This window comes from Oncorhynchus mykiss, chromosome 5 (assembly GCF_057628025.1).
Source record: "Oncorhynchus mykiss isolate SJ-2025 chromosome 5, ASM5762802v1, whole genome shotgun sequence".
NCBI classification, from domain to species: domain Eukaryota; kingdom Metazoa; phylum Chordata; class Actinopteri; order Salmoniformes; family Salmonidae; genus Oncorhynchus; species Oncorhynchus mykiss.
In genome coordinates, this window is record NC_143026.1 from 51,753,385 (window position 1) to 51,779,792 (window position 26,408).

At 44.1% G+C, this 26,408-nt stretch overlaps 1 protein-coding gene across 12 annotated transcripts; it reads right to left on the minus strand.

The window, feature by feature from the left end:
- Nucleotides 1-1,191: 1,191 nt before the first annotated feature.
- Nucleotides 1,192-22,567, minus strand: LOC110524002 (run domain Beclin-1-interacting and cysteine-rich domain-containing protein). 12 transcript variants are annotated; one of them, XM_021603264.3, is made up of 23 exons: nt 22,271-22,544; nt 21,489-21,577; nt 18,716-18,869; nt 18,243-18,326; nt 15,687-15,846; nt 15,190-15,296; nt 14,538-14,832; nt 13,355-13,825; nt 12,977-13,024; nt 12,028-12,126; nt 11,724-11,839; nt 11,166-11,352; nt 10,936-11,040; nt 8,443-8,517; nt 6,701-6,761; nt 5,706-5,838; nt 5,434-5,579; nt 5,227-5,291; nt 4,862-5,100; nt 4,614-4,675; nt 4,246-4,399; nt 3,871-3,964; nt 1,192-2,127 (listed from the first exon to the last, which is right to left on the minus strand). In XM_021603264.3, the coding sequence occupies exons 3-23, from the start codon at nt 18,752-18,754 to the stop codon at nt 1,979-1,981; spliced, it is 2,889 nt and encodes a 962-aa protein (XP_021458939.2). In that variant the 5' UTR covers nt 18,755-18,869; nt 21,489-21,577; nt 22,271-22,544; the 3' UTR covers nt 1,192-1,978. The 12 variants fall into 12 exon arrangements, with proteins under 12 accessions (XP_021458939.2, XP_090091265.1, XP_021458936.2 ...); XM_090235139.1 differs by having other exon boundaries at nt 14,601-14,832; nt 22,271-22,476; XM_021603261.3 differs by lacking the exon at nt 21,489-21,577 and having other exon boundaries at nt 14,601-14,832; nt 22,271-22,564.
- Between the last annotated feature and the right edge of the window lie 3,841 nt (nt 22,568-26,408).

The following is a 26,408-nucleotide window of genomic DNA, read 5'->3' on the forward strand; positions in this document are numbered from 1 at the left end:
GGGTTTTAGGATGGGTTTCTGTATAGCACTCTGTGACATCGACTGATATTAAAGGGCTTTATAAATAAATACATTTGATTTGAGTAAATGTAATATTTTTTTTTATAAATTAGCCAAAATATCTAAACCTGTTTTTGCTTTGTCATTATGGGGTATTGTATGTAGATTGATGAGGAAAAAAAAAAAATCAATATTTTAAAATAAGGCTGTAACGTAACAAAATTTAGAAAAAGTCAAGGGGACTGATAACTTTCTGAAGGCACTGAATATAGTCCTGTGATCTATGTGCTAGTTTCCCAGACACAGAAAGCCCGTTTAATGGAAATTCTCCATTGAAATTCTTAGTCAGAGACTAAGTTTCCTCGGTGTCTGGAAAACCAGGTCAAAATGTAGATTATTACCAATAGTCTTGTGAATGTGCATATTATGCCCCATACACACTGTCATTGTCCGACAGTCAGGGGATAGCTAACCTCGTCCTCAGGCTTGAATTGCATAGTCTGGTAACATTGTGCAACAAAGTGGGATTTGAAAGGGGTGTGGTTAAAATCAAGGCATGAGAGGGAGCAAGCCTGCTACAGCTGTATTAGATGGGACTTTCAAAATGCTGGAAAATCTATTAGTTCTGAGTTTCTTAGATGCATACTTTTCCGATTTCCCAAACTCACCTCTTTGTTTAGCGCATTACTTGCACTGCTCACCCTTTGAAATCCTCAAAGATGGGGAGGTGCTAGATGATGGATAGATCAGCCAATTAAAACCTGCGTCTGTTTGCACCACTCCTGCCATAGACTGCCATTCAAGTCCCGATCTGTACCAAACCTCTTCAATTGACACCGTTCCTTATCTCCTTTCCCTTGTCATAACCAATAAGGGTGAAAGGATGATGTGTTTTCACACTGTGGAAACTTATCATGCCCATTCAAGACAGCAATCATGACGGAAATATGAGGAAAGGATGCCATTTTGGAACATTGGACCTCAGCCCAAGAGGCCAAAGTTTAATCCATGTAGCAAAACAGAATCAGGTTGGCAATACGAGGCAAAGTAAGAAGAGCGAGAAAGGGCTTTCACATTTTAGAGGACCTATGTGCTTTGTGTGAGATGAACATCAGCAATACGCCCGAGAGTGACTTGCCACCTCCCTAACCCCAGACATACAAGTGCAATAAAAATAACAAAGACTTCATATTTTACACAAAGACAAACAATTATATATTTAATTGCCTGATCAGGCTGGTGCAAAACATTTCTGCACAGATGCAGTAGGTACAGAGACAACCTCTCTCTCTCTCACACACACACACACACACACACCTTTTTAGTAGATGCATATATCACCTTTTACACATGCACACAAAGCAGCACAAACATGCTGTCTCCACTGCATCATCTTAAAATATTCGCAACTCTGTGCAATACTGATTGAGAGACTCCCTCCAAAGACCTGTCATTCCAACTCCTCTTAAACAACCAAATGGGGCGCTATCTTTGCCAGTATAAGAACATTGGTGACAGAGGCACATAGGGTTGGCTAAAATAGCATAACATGGAGGTGGAGTAATAAGTACTTACATTTCAGTACTTCTTGAACCTTGTTCTATTTAAAATTACCACTTCTATACATACTGTACATGGCAGGACTCTATTTTATTATGATATCTGCACTTGGAATCAGAGCAGCAAACCATAAAAATCAAGCCAATATATGAATATAATATGATATTTTGAATATTGATAATGCATTCAAAAAACAAAAGCAAGAATCCTGTCACTTTGGGTGAAGGGAAAAAAATTGAATCTTTCACTAAAGCAAACGAAAAACAAAAATCAGAGCTCGTCCAGTAGCCAGAAACTGCAATTTCAAGGAAAAGAGAGGGATGGAGGGAAAAGTTAAAAGAATAAGGGTCCCTGTCAGTCAGTAAAATCATTGTTCTCTTTAAAAAAAAAAAATCTTTCTCCAGTCCAGTTCGTCATCCTAGCTCCCGCTTCCCTCGTCCTCTTCCTTATCCTCCTGCTCCTCCATGTTCTTGCGTGCCATCCTTTCCCGCCTCTCTGCCAGGCGCTGGCATCGCGGGCACTCCTTGCCTGCCCGGAAACATTTGCTGTGGAAACACGCCTTGCACTCTGAAAGACAAGACAAAACAAGAAAGATGTAATTGCAAAAGCAACCACACTGAAATGCTACATAAAAGATTGAGACAAACACACATGGGTGGAGTCCTGTTTAAAAATATTTTGTTTTGTCGATGTGTAGAAGGACGCAAGAAAATATATGGCCAACAGCCTAGTCCCTAGACTGATGTTCCACCCCATAACTCACCTGTTAACCAGCTCTAAGCAAACATGGGGGAGTGCTCCCGCAACGCTAATAACCGGTTTGACAACATTGTTCACAATGGGAATAAGACTGAGGTGCTGTGATGTCACGGCAGAATAGCCAATGACAGTCTCTGAAGCGAGGGGAAGGGGTGACATGGGACTATAAAAGAAGAGGCGTGTCAGGGTGGCAAGGCAGAAGGGAGGAGAGGAGTGGTGAAATGCAGAGAAACCTGCCAAAAGTCAGTGCACCACACAAACCAGTTCAGACACAACAACGAGAAGCCTATTCTCAAAAGAGAGACACACAGCTTCTCAAGCTATGAGACTGAACCATTTCAGGTTACACCTGTGTGGAAGCTTCAATTGTATACATTTGTTACTACATTTTCCCCTCGATAATGAAATTATAAAGCAACTGAAATTCACAAACATGTTTATTTCACATTCACACAGAGAAGTTGAGGCTTAAATAATAATGTGAACAGGTAGGCGCATATCAAAAGAAAATAAACATCTTCAATCACTCCAATTCATCCTGCCATTACGTAGACATGAAATAGACCCATATCCTTATTAGAGCCCTGCACGGGCATGAATTTTAAGCCCGAGCCATACCTGCAACGTTCAGGCCCTACCCTGCCCAGGCCCGATTGCTTCTGCCAAATTTAAGGCATGGCCTCTCCTCAAATTCTTTGTCCTCCACCTACTCAGTTTCATGCTTTCCTTCCTCATTTACTCCTATCCCCACCTTGGTTTCTCCTTCTCTTATCTCCTCATCTTCCTCTCCTTACTCCAAAATGCCTTGGCCAGACTTTCTGTTTGAGAGCTTTGAATAACATCCTCCTCTCCCCCCATCCTTAGACTCTCCTATCTCTCCCTCTCCAGTCCCTTTGCTTTGGTCATCTGTTCCCTCACTACTAGCTTCCCTTTCCGCACTCTTTTCCACTCCCCCTGCTCCCTCTCTCCTGTCTTGGGATTAGGCTTGAGCGGTATACCGGGTTATTTCGAAATAGTCATAGAATTTATCAATACCGTTGTACTTTTTTCATAAATGTTAATATTTGTAGATCCTTTTTAAGTAAATACCTGCAGCCCACTTGTGCAATATGTTAAGAGATGAAGTAGATTGTGTTCTTCATTTATTTTATTAGGCGTTCTTCATTTCACCTGTCTTACAATTTTTCAGTATGAAGCTTACAGTCAAGTCCCCAGTCACGGTGAGAGAACAGAGCCTCATGAGTCACTGACTGTTGTGCAGCACGCGCCAGGTGATCTAGTTACAGTATGGAATTTACAACTAAATGTTTGCCAGCTAAACTGAGAATCATTTTTTAGTTACTTGTATAACTGAGCTGGGATGTCATGCAAATATTTTGTCAGAGACCGTTCGTTAGCATTTAGCTAGCATGCACTATGGGATTTTACAAGTGCTTGTTAGCATTGCTAACCTTTTGGATTGAAAATTACACCCCTTGTGTTCAGTGCTGGTATTACCGAATTTCCTGGGATGGATGAATTTATGACAATCTGGATACGGGGGGAGCTCACCTTCGCAGCGTGTGCACTTGTTCAGCTCGAAAGGGAAGATGATGTCTTTGTCGTTGCTGCAGAACTCGCACACAAAACCCTTGGCCTGACAGAGCTGTGAGAGGGGAAATTGAGACATTGACATTAAGGGGACGCACTGAGAATGGAAATGTCACTATGACACCCTCAAGTCCACTGTCACACATGGTGCAAATAGTAATTTCACTCATATTTTCTATTATAGAATGACAATTCAAAATGTACATTACAGTATAACAATGAATGTCTCTATTACAGGAAAATCTATAGTTAGCAAGCCGTTAATATAATTAATTGAGAGTGAACTAGAGACAACAGGAAGAGTATGTAGTTCCGGATAATTCAACAGATTCTAACCACACAGCCAGCCACGTGCGCGGAACCCAATTTCAGTAGCTCTCGAAGCCGGGTGGGCAGCACTCCGTTGCGCACAGCACTGAGGTCGTTGAGGGAGAACAGGTGCAGGTCCTCAGTCAGGTGACCTGGGAGGCTGTCAAACTGGTCCAGCACGCTATGGGTCAAACGCAAAGACACACAATGAGGGGAATTCCTACCAGCAATACTTTACCTGACAGTGCAGACAGTGTCATCTCATAGCAATAACATAGTTAATTACGGGAAGAACACTTTAGGAGGAATGTAACACATGTAAAAGAAAGGGAATCTCATACCGACAATACAATTCATTGCAGGAGGCGGCACACGCATGCATGCACACAACTTACTCTTTAGCTAGGCGGCATGTCTTGAATAGGTTTTTCATGTGGAATAGTTGGACCCTCAAAACCTGAAGAATAGTACAAATGCACTTTGTTTATAGGACACATTTCAAACCACAACCAATAACCGGAACAAATTGTATTTATTGTATGAGTAGGCTAAACTAAAGAAAAATAAAATACTGCCAAAGATAAGCATAAACTAAGCATCAAACTAGACTAAACTAAACCAGGCTAAAGTCCAGTCCTCTCACCCGGACAGTCTCCAGGGCTTTGTTCTTCTTGTAGAGGCCACTGTTGATGTCGTTGGGGTTGAACAGGGGGTCTCCGGCGATCTTGCCCAGCAGGTCCCGGGCGAAGTTGCTGATGTAGTACTTGCTGAAGTCCCACTTCCTCAACACGTGGCCCGGCACCACCGCCTGGGCGTTCTCGTGGCAACACTGGCAGAAGTAGCGGCCCAGGTACTCGCAGTAGCGCATTCGCTTAATGTAGTCTGTCCGGTGAAGGGGAGTAGTGGTAACAGAGTGAGGCAGGGGGGTGAGGCTTGACACAAAATGACCACCGTGGGATGAGGATAACAGGGGGGGGGGGGGGGGGGGTCCTTCAATGTGGTTTGTACCTGGGTCTATGCGAGTCCCGCAGCCTGCACAGCGGTAGTTCTGCTTCGCCACAACTATTTTCCTCCTAATAGAGTGAAAAGGGGGGAGAGAGGATGGTTAGAGACAGACAGACATAGGAGGGTTAGAGTGACAAACAAGCAAATAAAAAGGGGGAGAGGCAAACAAGAAGGGGGAGAGAAGTCCGTGTGTGTGTGTTAAGGACTCACTTGGGCGTGGGGTGGATGTTGAAGATTATCTGGGGGCGGGGCGGGGCCCACTCTAGGTTCCCTCGCACCCGGATCCTCAGCTTGTAGATGTCAGCATGCTCCCCGTCATCAGGAGAGATGGGCAGGGAGTCAGGGATGGGCAGGAGCTGAAGGGTAGAGGGAGAATACAGGTCAGTTTGTGTGAGTGTAGGTGTATGTGTGGGGGATATTGTATGTATGTGTTTATACATGCATGTATGTGTCTGCATGCTTGTGTGTCTGTGTGAGAGTACCTTCTGCGGTGCGTCTTGCTCTGGGACCAGCCAGTCGAGCTCCGAAGCTGCGGGGAGCTGCATGCCCTCAAACTGCCTGAGCAGCCCCATGGCCACCGACTCAGCCGAGTTAGACTGGAGGAACGACGGAGAGCTGAGAGAGGGAGTAGGAAGTGTGAAGAAGCATATACCAAACACATTTCTGTGAACAACAGATAATTTCCAATTGTGCAAATTATAGCCACACTATCAAACAATTGTCTAATTTCAACTACCACAAAAAATAGCCTTTTATTTTCAACTACCGCGAATGACAGCATAATTTCCAAGTAGCCTACCGTGAACAATAGCTTCATTTCAACTACTGCAATCAATAGCCTAATTTTAACTACCGCTATCTAACTACCATGCCTTTTCTTTTTCTACAGTTACCTCTGTGCTTGATATGGGCTTGATCGAAACCTAAACATTCTGTCTATCGTCCGGCCCACTCCACGGACTACCATTCTTCATTGGGCCAATAGGAGAAAGGGTGTGGCCAAGGTGAGATGCAGGAGATTCACACATGCAATCAATGTCAAAATATTCAATATTGGCGATAGATTTCAGGTGGAAAAATATGGGATGTTGGAGTCAGCAAACCTTGGCTAGTTGAAAACATGAGGTTTCGAGGATCATAAATCTGGTAAAGAGCTATAAGGTCTTTGGAAAATTTGTGGAAACTAGGCTATTATGGATCACTTGGCTCGGGGGATGAAAGAACTAGCATATGACCTATGTCATTGACATGGACAGGCAGGTCAGCAGACAATGGCCAAATCCATCTCTAGACACTATGCCCTATACACTTGTGGAGATGTTATCCTCAGAGGGCAAGTTGGTGCTGTTACAAAATTGCCTAAACCTATCAAATCTCAAGTGCCTAGGACAAAGGGTCTAGGGCATAGGGTCAAGTTGGGATTGGGCCTACATCTACAAGGCTAGAGTGTGAGTGTGTGGGGGGGAGCAGTTGTTACATAGACTCTGAGGTGAGGAACGAGCGGCCACTGGACGTCACACTGCGCTTTATGTCTGCATCTGTATATATGAGAGAGAGAGCGAGAGATTAGGCTCAGTTCCTTTAAAGCACATCAATCACACTACCGAGCAAAATTTGGTTCTAAAGGAAGGCATCAAATTCAGACAATCACAAATAAAAACATTTACAGCTAAAATTTGAGGGTGGTGTTTCAGGAGAAAACTAATTTGTCCTAGATATGACACGTCCTATAGAAGGCACAAAAGCATCAGACATTAAATGTGTGGCAGAGAGTTCACATAGGGACTTTTAAAAGGAGTCATATTAGTGTGCTGCTGGTGAGAGATTTTGGGCAGAATATTTTGGGACATTGGAGTCAGAAAGCCTTGGATAGTTGAAAACACGAGGGATTTCAAAGAACATTAATCTGATAAAGAGCTATAAGCCTCTGGAAAATCTCATGGAAACTAGGGTATTATGGATCACTAGGCTAGGGGATGAAAGAACTAGCATATTCAATATATGTCATTGACAGGCAGGCCAGCAGACAATGACCCAATCCCAAATCCACAACCCAGTTTCTGACAAATATAGTCCAGGGGTTCAGTCTAAAACATTTTTTTTGTCCATTTCAGAATATGTTCATATGTGGATTTGTGCAGTCGATGCAAATCCAAAGCAATTTTGGCAAGATTCAAAACAACGATATGCCAAAGGGATGCTAGATTAGAATGTTAGGCTGCAACAAATGACATAATCAGCAAGTATGCTTTTTCTTATGAAAGCATACTACGCAGCAGCATCACACACACAAATGAATTATCATCTTATTAACTGCTATACTTATATATAATAAGACTGTGGGAGTCATTTTGTTCACAGTCCATTAAGCCGTTAAGTCTAGTCTCACACGTGTAATATCTGATGTTTCTTTTAATGCAAGCCAGACTATTTCTTTGCTACCACTGCAGCATGCTAGAAATAGGCAAATTGGCAAGGTGGAATTAATATTAAGTAGTTCCTGTTTTTAGGGGGAACTCAAAAGCAGTGAGATCATATTGAGTACGAACACATCAGTGATGCCATCTCATGCACACATAAAGCCTAAATTAATTGTCAAGTGAATCAATGGATGGATGGATGAATTAATGCCCAATAGCAGCAGTAGCTATACACTGCTGACCGCAAATGTACTAGTCTACTAAAGACCCTAACCCCCATCAAACCATAGATGTATATACACTCACACTCATCGTCGGTCTCCCTAACTCTGGAGCAGCAAAAGCACCATAAAGCACAAGCCAGGCCAGCAACTAGCTGGATTCCAAACTGAAAACATTTTCCCTCTTGTACAATGGGCACCAATCTGGTAGAAATGATACCAAATTAAACTGAAAGCTCAAGAGTCCATATGATGCTAACAGTGAACATCAAATCACTCAAAGGCAGAGAATAAGGGGAAATAATTGTTTAGGTAAGAGTTCTTCCTCGATTCATCTTCACACAATTCCTCGCTTCCTCTCTCCACGCCACCTCCTCCTCAAAACACATTGGAGAAGGTCAGAGGGGAGGGACCTTGAACCTCCTCCTTCAATACAGTTGAGAATAGGACGGGAGGAATCGAAGAAAGATTCATTGAGAAAGAGCCATGGAATCCAGCTACATTTGTCCAGCCTTCCACATCCGTAGTTCTCGTGCCCCGCTAGCCCTGTCCCTTGTCCCCCACACTAGATCAGATACCTGAGAAGAGGGAGGCGAGCGACAGGGAAAGGCCGCTTCTTGACACCGCCATCAGGGACTGGCCCTCACAGCCATCTGAGAGACAGAGACTACACTCAGCACTGGCCCCACACAACCACATATACAGTGCATTTGGAAAGTATTCACAACCCTGGACTTTTTCTACATTTTGTTACAGCCTCTAAAATTGATTATTGTTTTTGTTCCTCATCAACCTACACACAATACCCCATAATGACTTAGCAAAAACAGGTTTTTAGAAATGTTTGCAAATGTCACATTTACATAAGTATTCAGACCCTTTACCAGTATTTTGTTGAATCAAATCAAACTTGCGCCAAATACAACATGTGCCAAATACAACAAGCGTAGACTTTACTGTGAAATGCTTACTTACAAGTCCTTAACCAACAGCGCAGTTCAAGAAGAAAATATTTACCAAATATGCTCAAATAAAAAGTAATAATAAAAAGTAACACAATAAGAATAACGAGGATATATACAGGGGGCACCGAGTCAGTGTGGAGGGGTACAGGCTAGTTGAGTGACTATGCATAGGTAACAAACAGCGAGTAGCAGCAGTGTACAAGGGGGGGGGGGGTTATGAATTGTTCAGGAGTCTAATGGCTTGGGGGTAGAAGCTGTTGAGGAGCCTTTTGGTCCTAGACTTGGCGCTCTGGCACCACTTGCCGTGCGGTAGCAGAGAAAATAGTCTATGACTTTGTTGACTGGAGTGTCTGACAATTTTATGGCCTTTCCTCTGACACCGCCTATTAAATAGGTCCTGGATGGCAGGAAGCTTGGCCCCAGTGATGTACTGGGCCGTTCGCACTACCCTCTGTAGCGCCTTACGGTCAGATGCCGAGCAGTTGCCATACCAGCCAGTGATGCAACCGGTCAGGATGCACTCAATGGTGCAGCTGTAGAACCTTTTGAGGATCTGGGGGCCCATGCCAAATCTTTTCAGTCTCCTGAGGGGGAAAAGGTTTTGTCGTGCCCTCTTCATAACTGTCTTGGTATGTTTAGACCATGATAGTTTGTAGGCGATGTGGACTCCAAGGAACTTGAAACTCTCGACCCGCTCCACAACAGCCCAGTCAATGTTAATGGGGGCCTGAAGCACCTTTGGCAGCGATTCCAGCCTCAAGTCTTGAGTCGCTACAAGCTTTGGCGTCGCTGCACAGCTATTTTCAGGTCTCACCAGAGATGTTCGATCGGGTTCAAGTCCAGGCTCTAGCTGGGGTACTCGAGGACATTCAGAGACTTGTGCTGAAGTCACTCCTGCACTGTCTTTGCTATGTGCTTCGGGTCATTGTCCTGTTGGAAGGTGAACCTTTGCCCTGGTCTGAGGTCCTGAGCGCTCTGGAGCAGGTTTCATCAAAGATCTCTCTGTACTTTGCTCCGTTCAGCTTTCGCTCGATCCTGACTAGCCTTCCAGTCCCTGCCTCTGATAAACAGCATGATGCCACCACCACCATGCTTCAACGTAGAGACGGTGCCAAGTCTCCTCCAGATGTGACGCTTGGCATTCAGGCCAAAGAGTTCAATCTTGGTTTCATCAGACCAGAGAATCTACCCCGATTGCTCAGTTTGGCCGGGCGGCCAGCTCTAGGAAGTCTTGGTGGTTCCAAACTTCTTCCATTTAAGAATGATGGAGGCCACTGTGTTCTTGCGGTTCTTCAATGCTGCAGACATTTTTTGGTACCCTTCCCCAGATCTGTGCCTCGACACAATCCTGTCTCGGAGCTCTACAATTCCTTCGACCTCATGGCTTGGTTTTTGCTCTGACATGCACTGTCAACTGTGAGACCTTATCATGTCTAATCAATTGAATTTACCACAAATGGACTCCAATCAAGTTGTGGAAACATCTCAAGGATGATCAATGGAAACAGGATGCAACAGAGCTCAATTTCGAGACTCATAGCAAAGAGTATGAATACTTAAGTAAAAAAAGTATAGTAAAAAGTAAAAAATATATTTTAATACATTTGCAAAAATTTATAGAAACCTGTATTTGCTTTGTCTCTATGGGGTATTGTGTGTAGATGGATATTTTTTTTTTTTAAATGTCACCAATTTCAGAATAAGGCTGTAACATAACAAAATGTAGAAAAAGTCAAGGGGTCCAAATGCACTATGACTACACACAGTAGTACTGTGTATACCCACACATAAACAGGAGGAAGTAGTCACACACATACACACGCATGAAGGCTACTTTTAGAACACACAGGCAAACAAACAAACAAACACACACACACACACCAAAGACCTAGCTACCTTGCCTCAACAGTCCAGAGAGCAATGTTAATGAATACCATTAAAAATGGGAGCTGTTTCCAGCCATGGTGGGTGGATGAATGATATGTGGGATATGACAATGAGGTTGTGAACTTATGGCACACAAAGCTTGCATGATGTGTATATAATATAAACCCTTCCATCCAAGTCCACAATCCTTCCTAAGGTGCCCTCGTTCCCTCTCTCTACCTCTCAGCTCACACTCCTCCACCTCCTCGGCAGAGCCTGAGTCGGACATGTGAAAGGAATCCTGGGAGCTTCTGCAGGAGCCTCCGCTGTCTGTGGAGTGGAACACTGGAGGAAGGGAGACTCAATAATCAATAGCAGCAAAATTACGACATGGGGACTAAGTTGGGAGTTGTTGTTTGTTTGTGCATGCATCCGTGCATGTGTATGTCCGGCCATGCGTAAGCTCTTACAGTGCTGTGAGGGCAGCAGGCAGGTGCGTCGGATCTGCAGCCTGCGCAGGCGGATCTTCTGTTTTAACTGCTGGATCTCTGAGTCGCTGTCGTCGCCATCCTCCTCCTCCTCCCGCCGCCGCAGGTTGCACTTCATCAGCTCAATGGCGGCAATCAGAGACTCAGAGATGCTGAAGTGGGCATTCTCCTGGAATGAGACACGCAGATGGGCGGGGGGAGAGTGAGGCCTTGCTGTAACACTTTCAAAATGAGGTAATGATTGATTTAACACAGTTGGAGAGGTGAGTGTAAGGGTCTCCTAAATGATACCCATCCAATTAGGTCATAACTCTCCCTATTCTCTAACTTTCTGTCCTTAGTGTGCACTCATACATTTCCTTTAAAAGGCAAGTTCTGGGGTAAGAAATTATGGTACACAAATCCAATGCTTTAAAATGTGTGGGGAAAGTGCACGAGTGCAGACTTCGGGAGAATTGGAACGTTTAGACGTTCCAATTCTAATCTCTCAAAGGTCAGGGGTCAGATGATGTGGGATTATGAACCCTCCCCCAGGCTCACCTTCTCCAGGTCAGCACAGCTGCCAAAGTCCTGCTCCGATAGGTAGCTGATGAGGCTCTGGCCCTCTGACGGCTTCCGGAACATGCCGTCTGGAACACTGCTGTACTGGGAGCCATCTGCAGAGAGACAATACACACATGCAGAGACACACACACCCACACATTTTCAGCAAAGACAAGCCTCAAACACTGTATGTTGATTAGTATTGGTGTCACAGGAATATATACCTCAGGTAAGGTGATGGACATTGACAATTACATGTATTTTTCCAGCTAGGTAGTCATGTTTGAACCAGTGTACTCACTTGACTCCATATAGAGGGAGCTGGGTGTGCTGACATCACTGATGACAGGGGAGAAGGGGCTGTAGGCCTTGACACAGCAGTCCACTCCAACCAACGATTCTGACAAACAGAACACACAGCTGATGTTAGATTGACCACAAAAATGAAGGAAGACCAGTGTCAGATCAGGGCCAACTAGCCTGGTTACCAGATGTTTTCTGTATTCAACATTTGTGCTAAAGTTGGTGAAAGCAGAAACAGACTGAAATGAACAGTGTCGTAGTAGCTTGAAATTTCAACTTTAAATATCCATTTTGAGATATGCTCAGTCAGACGCCCACAAAGGATCTATCGAAAGTAAATGTATCAATGAACACATCAATGTTTTGTTATCAGCTAGGTAAATGACATCAGGGTAAAAAATAAATAAAAAAATAGATCAAATATGAAGTACTAAACAGTCTCCTTTCCAACTGCAAATTCAAGGCGAATATTGTGATAATACACTTACGACTGCTGACAGTGATTCTCACCACATAAGCAACTAATACATTTAAGTTATATACTGACCTTAGAAAAAAAACAGATAAAAGGTAACATTTGTAAAAATGTTAAAAAGAATAGTAAAATCAATGAAAGACCAAAAAAAACAACATTAAAACATCACAATGTAATGAAAGTAGCGTGTATTCAAACCTTATCCAACACAATGAATGAACATGGCAAGCTGTTTTGGCCTACAGTCTTGATTTTGGTTTCACCTAAAACCAGCCAAACATTAATCAAAGACCTAGGGTCTTGAGTGACCTTGGTTCGACCTAAAATCAACCAAACAACCAAAAACAGAACAGCACAAATGAGGAACCAAAAGCAAGGCCAGAGATAAGAGAAGGGGAAGTAGGGAATTATCATGCAGGGAAAGGGGGATGAGAGAGGAAGAGACGGAGCACAGAAGAACTGCACTGCCAACCTGCTACAGGGTCCTCTATTATAATGGTGATTTTCCTGTGGCCCCCTCCTTCACGCAGACAGAGACAGAGAGAGGAGGTTAGCAGTGAGAAAATAGAGGAAAAGGAAAAATCACTGTGGTAAATGGCAACCGAGAAAGACAAATGTGCTGGATGTGGTCCACGCCACATAGAACTGCACCTACACACTCTCTCTCTCCCAGGCGCTAACCTGCTGCATACACACACTCTTATACAAACACTAGTCTTGCAGCCATTAACCTTCAATTACTTATTTGAAATAAAAATTCAAAGAAACATACACGTATTGGTTTGCACTCACGCTCAGCAAACAGCCTCTCACCTGCTACACACACACGCAAACAAACACACACACCCACCATGTCTATGTTTGTGGTTGATCCCCATGTCAGACATCGAGCGGATATGCCCCCTGCTGCCCCCGCGACCCTGCCCCCTCTGTCCCTCCGAGAAGGATGACCTTCGCGGCGCGGGAGGCGGGACCACAGTCAGGGAGCTCCGCCTAGGGGGCTGGACCTGAACCTCGCCACCTGATGCGCCACCCCCGCCGGGATTCCTGCTGGGCTCGCTGATGGGGGTGGAGCTCTCGGAGTCACGGCGATTGCAGCGTTGCACCAGGTTACCGATGGCCAGGTATTCTGGGCCGTCGTCGCCCTCGCCAGAGTCTAGGGTGTCTGAGTGGGCAGGGCCTGGGGAGGCGGGCTCGGTCAGGGCGATGTGGGGGACAGCTGCCGAGGGGCGGGGAGGAGTCACACCCCTCTCGCCCTCCCCCCCGGACCCTGACACGCACCCCCAAGGGGCCCCCGGGGCACTGGCTGACGGAATGGAGTCTGTAGAGGGGGAACAAGAAGAGAGTTTCAGTCAGTGCTTTTTTGAAGAAACTTCATCAATGTTTTATTCAAATCGCATCTCCTTACACAATCAAGTCGGTGTAGACTCAGTGACCTCAAAAGCAAATACTAGGGAATTTAGGCATCAAGGGAAGCAGCTTATAGAAGGTCGCTGACATTTTCTGAGACTTTCAACTAGAACTGTAAAATAACAGAGCAGAAATAATACTTAGTGTCACTTCTATACTTCCCATATCCATCTTCAACCTTTTGAATGTTTCTATCAGACACACCAAATGAGAGATGAGGCAGATAGAGGAGTTTTAGTGAATCCTTCTCCTTACAATCGCCAATAAACCATATCTCCATTTACAAATCAGGCCCGTGTAGGCTCACGGCGGTCACAAGCACTGTAGTGAATTCAGCTATTGTGACTTATTGTGGACCTTGACCTTCTGAAATGATAATGCGATAACAGGAGGCACATGTCCTGCCTAACCTCCATTCACAATGCTGTTCCTCTCCATCCCTATATCCTCCCTCTGAAATTCTACCCTACAGGTCATCCACCTCTACTTTAATCTGTGTTTAATTTATTACTCCTCTCCTTTCTTTCCCGTCTACCTTCCTTACACTCAATCCCTCTGCTTTCCTCCATATCTCCTGATCTGTGTTGGTGTTGCTCTTCGTCCCATGTTCCCTCTATCCTCACCTGTGTTGCTCTCTAATGTGGCCGACCGTCTCTCTCTCTCTCTCTCTCTCTCTCTCTCCTCACCCGAGTTCCTCTCTGAGATGACCCCTGTGTTTATGCTGTTTAGTGTGTGTCCACTGTCTCGGTGGGAGAGGGAGCACTGGGAGGTGGTGAGCCTGCAGTTGAGCTCTTCCCTGGGGGGCCCCTGGCTCTTGCCCAGCCCGGCCCTCCAGCCTCCCCCGGCCCCAGGCAGCTCACACAGACTCTGGCTCTTCAACCGGCCTCCCACACACGGAGGGCCCTTCAGAGTGGACAGCTGAGAAAGAAGGAGAAAAACAGAGGGGGAGGATTAGAGACAAATTCGAGTGTGAAAGAGAGGTACAGTAAGATAAATGGTAAGAGATCAATACAGGCACAGGCAATTAGGTATAGTAAAAACAAGGGGAAAGAAGAAAAAAAACATCGCAAGAGAATTTATGTGTAAGGCATGGTTGAGCTGTATCAGAAAAGAGAAGACAAATAGAGAGATGGAGGGAGAGAGGTCCTCCACTAATGCGTAAGTGGATATCAGGGACAGGAACTTAAGGCACCAAGATGTACAGACAGAGAGAGAGTATGATTGGTGTGTGTGTGTGTGTGTGTGCGCGCGCACTTGCGTATGAGAGGTGCCCACCTTGACAGTGTCAACGAGTGCAAGCAAACGGGGGTTGTTCTGCTCCACGGCCTCCAGATACTGAAACATGGCCGTCACATGGGGCTCTTTTAGGAGAAAAGCATCCTCTGAGAGACAGAGAAAAAGAGAGAAGGGGGAGAGGCGTGAGACAGAGAGAGCAACTGACCGAGAAAGGGAGAAAGTCAAGATAAGGTCAATAGGACAAAGCAATACCACAGACACAGTCCAATCGATATCACAGGCCCAAAACATTGATTCATTCTAGGGCTATCTATGATGGTCATGGAATTTTGGATGACGTTTTGTTTTCGTTTGAATAGCAACAACAAAAAAAATGAAACGGTTATGAATTTTTGAATGATTTTATTTTCATCCAGAATCGACAGTTACATGATCCTACAATTACCGTGCCAGCCCTAATTCCTTCATCAATTCCACAAACTTAACTACAGTTGTCTTGTTTTGGCCGGGGCACACACACTCACACGCAGCCTTACCGTTGTAGTACTTGCGGGTGTGTTCCTGGTGTTTGAGCAGGGGTCTGAGCTGGGCGGAGAGCAGATGGACCTGAAGGCTGTGCAATAGCCAGCGCTCGGCCTTGTAGCCTTCCCCAACACTCTGTACACCCCTGTTTAGCACGGGCTCCAGCTTACTGAACTACAGGGCCCAGAAAGGGGAGGGAGTGAGGAGGGAGAGAAGTGAGGGTAGAGGGAGAGAAAGAGAGAGCGGAGGGGGGAGGGATAGGGGAGATTGAAGGAGGAGTGTATGGGAGAGAGAGTCAGGGGGAGAGGGCAAGGGATGGGAGGGGAAGGGTGAGGAAAAATACAGAAAGAGAAAAGAGATGGTGAGAGAGATGACCACTACATAAACAGGTGAACCTGTGGCTGGCTAGCTGGACCCACCCAGATCTGTTTGTACATTCTGTGATAATATAACAGGGGGTAGCTGAGATCATCAAGAGAGTTTTCTGAAGATACAGCAGAATGCACAAAAAACATTAGCACATCAACAAGACGGGAAAGAGGTCAGCGGCTAAAAGGTTAAAGGACATTTGGGTTTCACCACCGTAGCATGTGAGAAGGGTGTTGATGAGGCATTACCCTGGTAAGAGTGCAAAAGTTGTGCTTATTCATTCACTAAAACGTATCCTTGCCTCTTTTCAACTCATTGTCAACTGTGGGCCAGCCTACCATTAAGATCAGGTTTAGCATCAACTTAGAACCACTACTTATCATTAGGTTACACAATGGCTAATCATTGTATTGTTGTCACAACTATATAGATACAACAATGTCTGTGTCCCAAATGGCACCCTATTCTCTATATAGTAAGGGGTCGAGTTAGTGTTCATAAATCTGCATTTTCATAACACAGACCTTCCAAAATCTGCATTTAAATAATTTCACCTGTGTTTTTATATTGAAAGTCAATAATTTTTCAATAGTGATCAGGGGCGTGCAACTAGTTTCCTTTCACAGAAAATACATTAGGCATAAATACCCATTCGGCAAAAAATAGCTTTATTTTCAACGCTATTTAGTCTATGTGCCGGGGGGCTAGATTTGTTATAGCTGGTGTCCTGTGTGACTTTAAGTATGCACCCATCCGGAGGACCGGAGGACCGGAGCCCTAGGACCATGCCTCAGGACTACCTGGCCTGATGACTCCTGGCTGTCCCCAGTCCACCTGGTCGTGCTGCTGCTCTGCACCTGCTGTCTCGACCTCTGAATGCTCGGCTATGAAAAGCCAACTAACATTTACTCCTGAGGTGCTGACCTGTTGTGCCCTCTACAACCACTGATTATTATTTGACCCTGCTGGTCATCTATGAATTTTTGAACATCTTGAAGAACAATCTAGCCATATACTCTTATAATCTCCACCCGGCACAGCCAAAAGAGGACTGGCCACCCCTCAGAGCCTGGTTCCTCTTTAGGTTTCTTCCTAGTTTCCTGCCTTTCTAGGGAGTTTTTCCTAGCCACCGTGCTTCTACATTTGCATTGCTTGCCGTTTGGGGTTTTAGGCTGGGTTTCTGTATAAGCACTTTGTGATAACTGCAAACGTAAAAGGGGCTTCATAAAATATAAAAAACATCAGTTCAATTGCTTTAATTCCATTAGCTCATTTTTTGTGAGTTCAACGCGCTGTTTATCTAGAAAGAAATGAAATAATTCACGAGAGAAATTAAGTCAAGAACTTTCTTTGTGGGATGCTGGGCTGAAGGGAGTTGTAGTTTTCATTAGGCAAATATTCACCCTAGTTCAGCAAAGAAACGTGGTAATCGACTATAATGACCATAATTCATTGCGCCTGTTCTTCCCGGCTCGATAGAGACTGATAGCCTTAACACAGACCGCATGAGAGAGGAATTGTAAACAACACAAAGATGAGAGGGATAGAGACAGTTCTTGAGGTAGCTCTGATTGATAGTTGTAGTTGGTAATAAGCAGTCTTGAATGTATGCCTTATTTACTTTGAAGAACTAGTCAAACGATTTTGTCAGACAGCTCTGCAGAATACTTATGCAGCTACTATGTAGCCAGCAGCATACCACCCTGCATACCACTGCTGGTTTGCTTCTGAAGCTAAGCAGGGTTGGTCCTGGTCAGTCCCTGGATGGGAGACCAGATGCTGCTGGAAATGGTGTTGGAGGGCCAGTAGGAGGCACTCTTTCCTCTGGTCTAAAAAAATATCCCAATGCCCTGTGTAGGGTGCTATCTTTCGGATGGAACGTTAAACTAGTGTCCTGACTCTCTGAGGTCATTAAAAGATCCCATGGCACTTATCGTAGGGGTGTTAACCCCGGTGTCCTGGCTAAATTCCCAATCTGGCCCTCAAACCATCACGGTTATTTTTTAATAACCGAGACAAACCGACTTTAAAAAGCACTAATTGCTCAGCACTAGGCTCTGGTCAACAGTAGTCCACTATGTAGGAAATAGGGTGCCGTTTGGGATTCAACCAATGTCTGTGGTCACAACAAACTGTACTGGCTCCACCATCATATACACGGGATGATGAATCATTGTAAAGAGATAGCTAGAGTACAATACCTGTTCTACATGTGAGGCCAGGTGAGGGCTGATGTAGCGGACACAACACACAAAGGGCCAGTAGTCTTTCTGCTTGTAGTACACCTGCAACACAAAACCGGCGTTTACTACAGTACAATGGCATTGCCCTACTTATGGCCAATGAAAGGCCACAATGTGCTGTTATGACCACATTTCCACCAGTTTTTCCCTATCCATCATACATTTGGGTTACCAGGACAGGATAAAAACAGAACATCAGAAAACCGATTCAGAGATAAAGCAGTATAATTATGAAATGTTAATTCTCAGCAGGGAACAAACGCTGAACTCCCACTTAGCAGAGGCCAAGGTCAATAATATAAGTGCATTTAAATAAAGAGGCTGAAAAACAGCCAAATAATAAGGCCTTATTATTTCCTTTTTCGAAAGCACAAATGATAGTGTAAAAGAGTTAAGAGTAAGTAAAGGAGTAGTTGTTCATGAGGCCTGACCTGCTCGTGCTTGAGGCCATGGCTGAGGATGTGGTTCATGTCCTTGTGCAGCCGCTGTAGACCCCCATAGCGAGACCACACATTAGGGTTGTTGGTGGACACCAGGCCCTCCACCGTGGTCTTTAGACTGGAGAGCAGCTTCCAGTGTTCCCTCCTGGAAAGAAGGGAGGGAGAGAATGGAGGAAGAGTGTGAAGAGGTAGGTATATAGGCTTGACTGAACTTGTGCCTCACCCAAACATTGTAGACAGTTGAGAAGAAAAACCAGCATTGACTGACTGAGAAGAAATCACACAGTAAGAATCTGCCATAACAAACAAACTACTGCGCAATGACCCCGAATGAACCATTGTGACTAAAAACGACTGGCTGTGCACTGCATATACAGCACCCAATGAAATGGAAATCTACACACAACACCCCATAATGACAAAGGGAAAACAGGTTTTTAGAAATGTTAGCACATTTATTAAATATAACAAAATATACCTTATTTAGATAAGTATTCAGACCCGTCGCTATGAGACTAGAAATTGAGATCAGGTGAATCCTGTTTCCATTGATCATCCTTGAGATGTTTCTACAACTTTATTGGAGTCCACCTGCGGTAAATTCATTTGATTGGACGTGATTTGGAAAGGGACACACCTGTCTATATAAGGTCCCATAGTAGACAGTGCATGTCAGAGCAAAAACCAAGCCATGAGGTCGAAGGAACTGTCCGTAGAGCGCCGAGACAGGATTGTGTCAAGGCACAGATCTGGGGAAGGGTACCAAAACATTTCTGCAGAATTGAAGATCCCCAAGAACACAGTGGCATCCATCATTCTTAAATGGAAGAGGTTTGGAACCACCAAGATTCTTCCTAGAGCTGGCCGACCCAGGCAAAATTGAGCGATCATTGTAGAAGGGTCTTGGTCAATGAGGTGACTAAGAATCTGATGGTCACTCTGACAGAGCTCTAGAGTTCCTCTGTGGAGATGGGAGAACCTTCCAGAAAGACAACCATCTCTGCAGCGCTCCACCAATCAGGCCTTTGTGGTAGACTGGCCAGACTGAAGCCACTCCTCAGTAAAAGGCACATGACAGGCCGCTTGGAGTTTGCCAAAAGGCACCTAAAGAGTCTCAGACCATGAGAAACAAGACGCTCTGGCCTAATGAAACCAAGATTTTACTCTTTGGCCTGAATGCCAAGTGTCACATCGGGAGGAAACCTGGCACCATCGCTACAGTGAAGCACGGTGGTGGCAGCATCATGCTGTGGGTGATGTTTTACAGTGGCGGGGACTGATGATCGAGGCAAAGATGAACGGAGAAAAGTACAGAGTTCCTTGATGATAACCTGCTCAGGACCTCAGACCGGGGCGAAGGTTCACCTTCCAACAGGACAACGCAGGAGTGTCTCGGAATGGCCCAGCCAGAGTCCGGACTTCAACCCGCCGATCGAACATCTCTGGAGAGACCTGAAAATAGCTGTGCAGTGACGCTCCACATCCAACCTGACAGAGCTTGAGAGGATCTGCAGAGACTAATGGGAGAAACTCCCCAAATACAGGTGTGCCAAGCTTGTAGCGTCATACCCAAGAGAACTCGAGGCTGTAATCACTGCCAAAGGTGCTTCAACAAAGTACTGAGTAAAGGATCTGAATACCTATTTCAGAAAAAACTGCTTTTGCTTTGTCACTTTGGGGTATTGTGTGTAGATTAATGAACAAAAACAATGTAATACATTTTAGAAATGGGCTGTAACGTAACAAAATATGATAATTCAAGGGGTCTGAATACTTTCCGAATGCACCGTAGGTAAGACACTAGGCCTAGCCAATATAGCCTTGGCAAAGGTGATGTGGGCTACAACCTCCAATAGACATAATGGCAAACTCTTTAAAACAACAGTATTGAGTACAAATAATTAACATATTGTGGTTCTGGGTAAGTGAATAGAAGTGTGTTTCACTTTCTGCTTGCATTGAGATAGCAGCAAAATTAAAAGTGAATCTATGCCTTAAAGTAGCCTATTTGATGTTGAGGGGGAAAAAAAATGTCTGAGCACGAAATCCCTTTGACCAACAGAGCTCATACCTAGGACTTACTCATTTTTCCTTAAAATCAGCAGCTAGCTGGAACTCAATGCTGACACACTCTCTCCCCCACACACTTGGGAAAATAGTCTTGAGAAATGAGGAACAATGAAGAACAATACCAGAAGGGATATTTTAGGAAGATCTAGTTTTCTAGTAAGAAGTATCTTATTAAAAACGTCACATTACTCATCTGCAGCAAAGTATGACAGAAATTAGGTTTAAAACATCCAGGGCTCATTCATGTTACAGGGTTGGAGGAGAAGGGGTCAAGGATGAACCTACTGAAGTGTGTGCCACTGTTTCATGACTACTGAAGGGGTCTGTCAGTGATTATAGATTGGTTAAATCACATTATCTGGTATAAATGTTTTTTGATATCCATTCATGAGTTACAGGTTAGGTACTGTTTGGTGTAGCACAGATTAAGATCCTGTTCTACCAACCTTAAACTTGTCCATAATATATTAGTTCTTGATTCGGCCAATCTTCTTCCAAAATGTCTGCGTCCAGTTGCAGGTGGTACGTTTGAATTTAGAAGATGCTCCGTTATTAAAATGAATCAATTTTTACTCCATGGAGTAATCCAACATTGTGTACAGCGCCAATTTATCTATTTGAAATATTCTTTCATTGATTGAAATCGGTGGGTCCACCCCAAAGTGCCCATCATCCAGGTCATGTCGACACTCACCTACAGTACTGTATCTCGATCACTGAGGGGGTTAGATGAATCTAGCCCGGGCTACACCGTACTATGTATGGGCCGTCACGTCATCAGGCCTAAACAGGAAAGGAGGAGCGCCCTTCTTAAATCGAACAGCAATCTGCACCTCACGGTCATGGTGTCAACAAGACAGCATAGTGCATCATCCAGAAACGCACTAGATATTCTATAAATGTTTGCATTTTCAAACTAGTTTTCATTGGGAAGGAGAGATTTTTTTTAAATCAAAAGCAATCGCTTTTGTATGGGAAATCCGCAGAATCCTACTGATTACTATAATTGTTTAATTACACTTTTGTTTTGAGCCGCTTTCACGTCGGACAGAGCGGGGCACCTGGCTCACTCCCAGTGAATTCTATAAATACCCCTCTTGTACAGCACCTGTAATAGGGAATTAGCCACAAAAACATTTCACTTCCTTCCAGTTTGCAAGATAACTTGATATGTAGTTAACGTTAGTTTAGCGTCAACTAGCTAATAATGCTAACTCACGTTAGCTAGCTAACGTTAGCTAATTTAGTCAACACACTAGTTAATGTTACTAGTTAGCAAATACATATTGCCATGGACAGTATTATATATGGCATGTAACTGAGGACAACATTTGAAGTTCATTGGCCAATTTCAGACTTGTTTTCATTCGTGAACAACCTTAATGTAGCTAGTTAGTTACCCAACGAGCTAGCCTGCTAAGCTAGCTAGCAAACAACAGCTAGCTTGGTTAGCCGATTCCCCACCTAGTCCCTCACCTGCGTTCCTCGGCTTCAGCCTCCGCCGTAATCTCCATTTCCTCGAACCGGGGGGAAACCGAATACGGTATCAGCTTCCCCCAAGTCCACTTCCAGTACACACAAGTCACCGGCCGCTTACAGCCAGTGGCTCAACATTATCTCGTCGCATTCACTTTGGCTAGTAGGAGTGGTGACTGGTGTGGTCCAATACGAGCGCTGTCAGTGTCAAAAATGTAATGAGGCCTAAACAGAAACACAAAACCGCATGACCTGGCCATCATCCGTAGTGGACGGGGTTGATGTTTCAAAGACTCCTACTCCTTGACACGGGTTGTTTTTGAAGTGATAGATTGAGATTTTATTTATTGTAAAATAGCCTTATGCTGAATTTGTAACTGAGAGTTATTCAACTGAAGATGCCTGCACATTTGCTACCTTATTCAATTATCCTCCATTTCTCTGTTAAATAAAGTCAGTGACATTCAATATAAAGTTTATATTTGTAACTGGTGGGTAATGCATTAATTACTTTTCTAGAAAATTCCAGTAGAACCCCACTTTTTATGCCAAACCTGCTAATAGCTTTACAATGATGCCACCTGCTGTTGGTGAGGGGATCTCTCTCTCACACACACACACACACACACACACACACACACACACACACACACACACACACACAAAAGATGTCCAGGAGCCACATGCATAAGGAGAGGATTTGACAGCCTTACCTACATGCATCTCTCGTCGCTGGTCATGTTGGCAAACAGAAGACAGAGAGTAAAAACAGAATGTAGTATTTTCAATTGCTGACATGTCCTACTTTGGTGAAAAGAAGAAGAAAGGGCTATTAGTCCTATGTACCATATTCCTCCAAGTAAATCAAATACATTTTTATATTAACTGCACCTGTTTGAACTCGTTACCTGTATAAAAGACACCTGTCCATACACTCAATCAAACAGACTACAACCTCTCCACAATGGCCAAGACCAGAGAGCTGTGTAAGGACATGTAAGGGATAAAATTGTAGACCTGCACAAGGCTGGGATGGGCTACAGGACAATAGGCAAGCAGCTTGGTGAGAAGGCAACAACTGTTGGCGCAATTATTAGAAAATGGAAGAAGTTCAAGATGACGGTCAATCACCCTCGGTCTGGGGCTCCATGCAAGATCTCACCTCGTGGGGCATCAATGATCACGAGGAAGGTGAGGGATCAGCCCAGAACTACACGACAGGACCTGGTCAATGACCTGAAGAGAGCTGGGACCACAGTCTCAAAGAAAACCATTAGTAACACACTACGCCGTCATGGATTAAAATCCTGCAGCACACGCAAGGTCCCCCTGCTCAAGCCAGCGCATGTCCAGGCCCGTCTGAAGTTAGCCAATGACCATCTGGGTGATCCAGAGGAGAAATGGGAGAAGGTCATGTGGTCTGATGAGACAAAAATAGAGCATTTTGGTCTAAACTCCACTCGCCGAGTTTGGAGGAAGAAGAAGGATGAGTACAACCCCAAGAATACCATCCCAACCGTGAAGCATGGAGGTGGAAACATCATTCTCTGGGGATGCTTTTCTGCAAAGGGGACAGGACGACTGCACCGTATTGAGGGGAGGATGGATGGGGCCATGTATCGCGAGATCTTGGCCAACAACCTCCTTCCCTCAGTAAGAGCATTGAAGATGGGTCGTGAAACACACAGCCAGGGCAACTAAGCAGTGGCTCCATAAGAAGCATCTCAAGGTCCTGGAGTGGCCTAGCCAGTCTCCAGACCTGAACCCAATAGAAAATCTTTGGAGGGAGCTGAGAGTCCGTATTGCCCAGCGACAGCCCCGAAACCTGAAGGATCTGGAGAAGGAGGAGTATGGAAGAGTGGGCCAAAATCCCTGCTGCAGTGTGTGCAAACCTGGTCATGTGATTTTCTGGATTTTCACAGTTGAAGTGTACCTATGATAACAATTACAGACCTCTACATGCTTTGTAAGTAGAAAAACCTGCTAAATCGGCAGTGTATCAAATACTTGTTCTCCCCACTGTATATACAGGGAGTTCCAGTACTAGATCATGGTGCAGGAATATGAGGTATTTGAAGTATCTACAGTATGTACGTGAAGGCAAGGTAAAGTGACTAAGCATCAGGATAGATAATAATAATAATAAGAGTAAAATAAAGAACAGAGGTACAGCAGCAGCGTATGATGTGTAAAAGTGTGTTGTCGGTATGCGCGTATGTGTATGTGAATCTGTGTAGTGTGTGATTGTGTATACAGGGCCTTCAGAAAGTATTCATATCCCTTGACTTTTTACACATTTTGTTATGTTACAAAGTGGGAATAAAATTGATTTAATTGTCCTTTTTTGCAAACGATCCACACACAATACTCTGTAATGTCAAAGTGGAAGAAAAATTCGACAATTAAAATGTTTTATGAAAAATTAAACACTAATATATCTTGATTAGACAAGTGTTCAACCCCCTGAGTCAATACATGTTAGAATCACCTTTGGCAATGATTACAGCTGTAAGTGTTTTTGGGTAAGTCTCTGAGAGCTTTGCATACCTGGATTGTACAATATTTGCCCATTATTCTTTTTAAAATTGTTCAAGCTCTGTCAAGTTGGTTGTTGATTTTCAAGCCAATTTAAGGCTAAACTGTAACTTGGCCACTCAGGAACATTCAATGTTTTCTTGGTAATTAACTCCTTGTGTTTCGGGTTATTGTCCTGCTGAAGGTGAAAGTGTCTGTTGGAAAGTAGACTCAACCAGTTTTTCTTCTAGAATTTTGCCTGTGCTTAACTGTATTATGTTTATTTTTATCCTAAAAAACTCCATAGACTCCATAGACCTTGCCGTAGACTCCATAGACCTTGCCGATGACAAGCAAACATATGATGCAGTCACCACCATGCTTGAAAATATGAAGAGTGGTACTCAGTGTTATGTTTGATTTGTCCCAAACATAACACTTTGTATTCAGGACAAAAAGTTATTTTCTTTGCAAAATATTTAGCAGTATCACTTTTTGTGCCTTACTGGAAACAGGATGCATGTTTTGGAATATTTTTTATTCTGTACAAGGCTTCCTTCTTTTCACTCTGTTATTTATGTTAATATTGTGGAGTAACTACAATGTTGTTGATCGATCCTCAGTTTTCTCCTATCACTGCTATTGAACTGTTTTAGGAAGTGAATTAAGAAGGATGTTATTTATAACTGTTGCGTAAATTTCAGCCAAAATGTCTGTGTGCGCCATTTCTGAAAACGTCTGTGCACATACACAAATATTGAGATGTATTATTGTGGGGGCGTAGATCAGAAAACCAGTCAATATCTGGTGTAACCACCATTTGCTTCCATTTCCTTCGCAGAGTTGATCAGGCTGTTGATTGTGGCCTGTGTAATGTTGTTCCACTCCTCTTTAATGATTGTGCGAAGTTGCTGGATATTGGCAGGAACTGGAACACACTGTCGTACACGTCAATCCAGAGCATGCCAAACATGCTCAATGGGTCAATGTCTGGTGAGTATGCAGGCCATGGAAGAAGTGGGACATTTTCAGCTTCCAGGATTTGTGCACAGATCCTTGCGACATGGGACTGTGCATTATCATGCTGAAACATGAGGTGATGGTGGCGGAGGAATAGCACGACAATGGGTCTCAGGATCTCATCACGGTATCTCTTTTCAATCAAATTGCCATCGATAAAATGTAATGGTGTTGGTAGTCCATAGCTTATGCCTGCCCATACCACAACTTCACTGCCACCATGGGGCACACTGTTCACAACGTTGACATTAGCAAACCACCTGCCCACACGACTCCATACACATGGTCTGCGGTTGTGAGGCCAGTTGGATATACTGGAAAATTCTCTAAAACGATGTTGGAGGCAGCTTATGGTAAAGAAATGAAAATTCAATTATTTGGCAACAGCTCTGGCGGCCTTTTATTGTCCACAGCACAAGGTTCACAGTGTAATGATCATGCTGTTTAATCAGCTTCTTGATATGCCACACCTGTCAGGTAGATGGACTATCTTGACAAAGGAGAAATGCTCACTAACAGGGATGTAAACAAATTTGTGCACAACATTTTAGAGAAATCATATTTTTGTGCGTATGGATCATTTCTGGGATCTTTTATTTCAGCT

Coding starts and splice junctions, on each gene's coding strand:
- LOC110524002 (XM_021603259.3), bottom strand. CDS start 22,308: ATGGAGATTACGGCGGAGGCTGAAGCCGAGGAACGCAG. Junction 11,353..11,723: donor GCTGTGCTGACCTGGAGAAG/GTGAGCCTGGGG, acceptor GTCTCATTCCAG/GAGAATGCCCACTTCAGCAT. Junction 5,580..5,705: donor AGCAAGACGCACCGCAGAAG/GTACTCTCACAC, acceptor TCTACCCTTCAG/CTCCTGCCCATCCCTGACTC.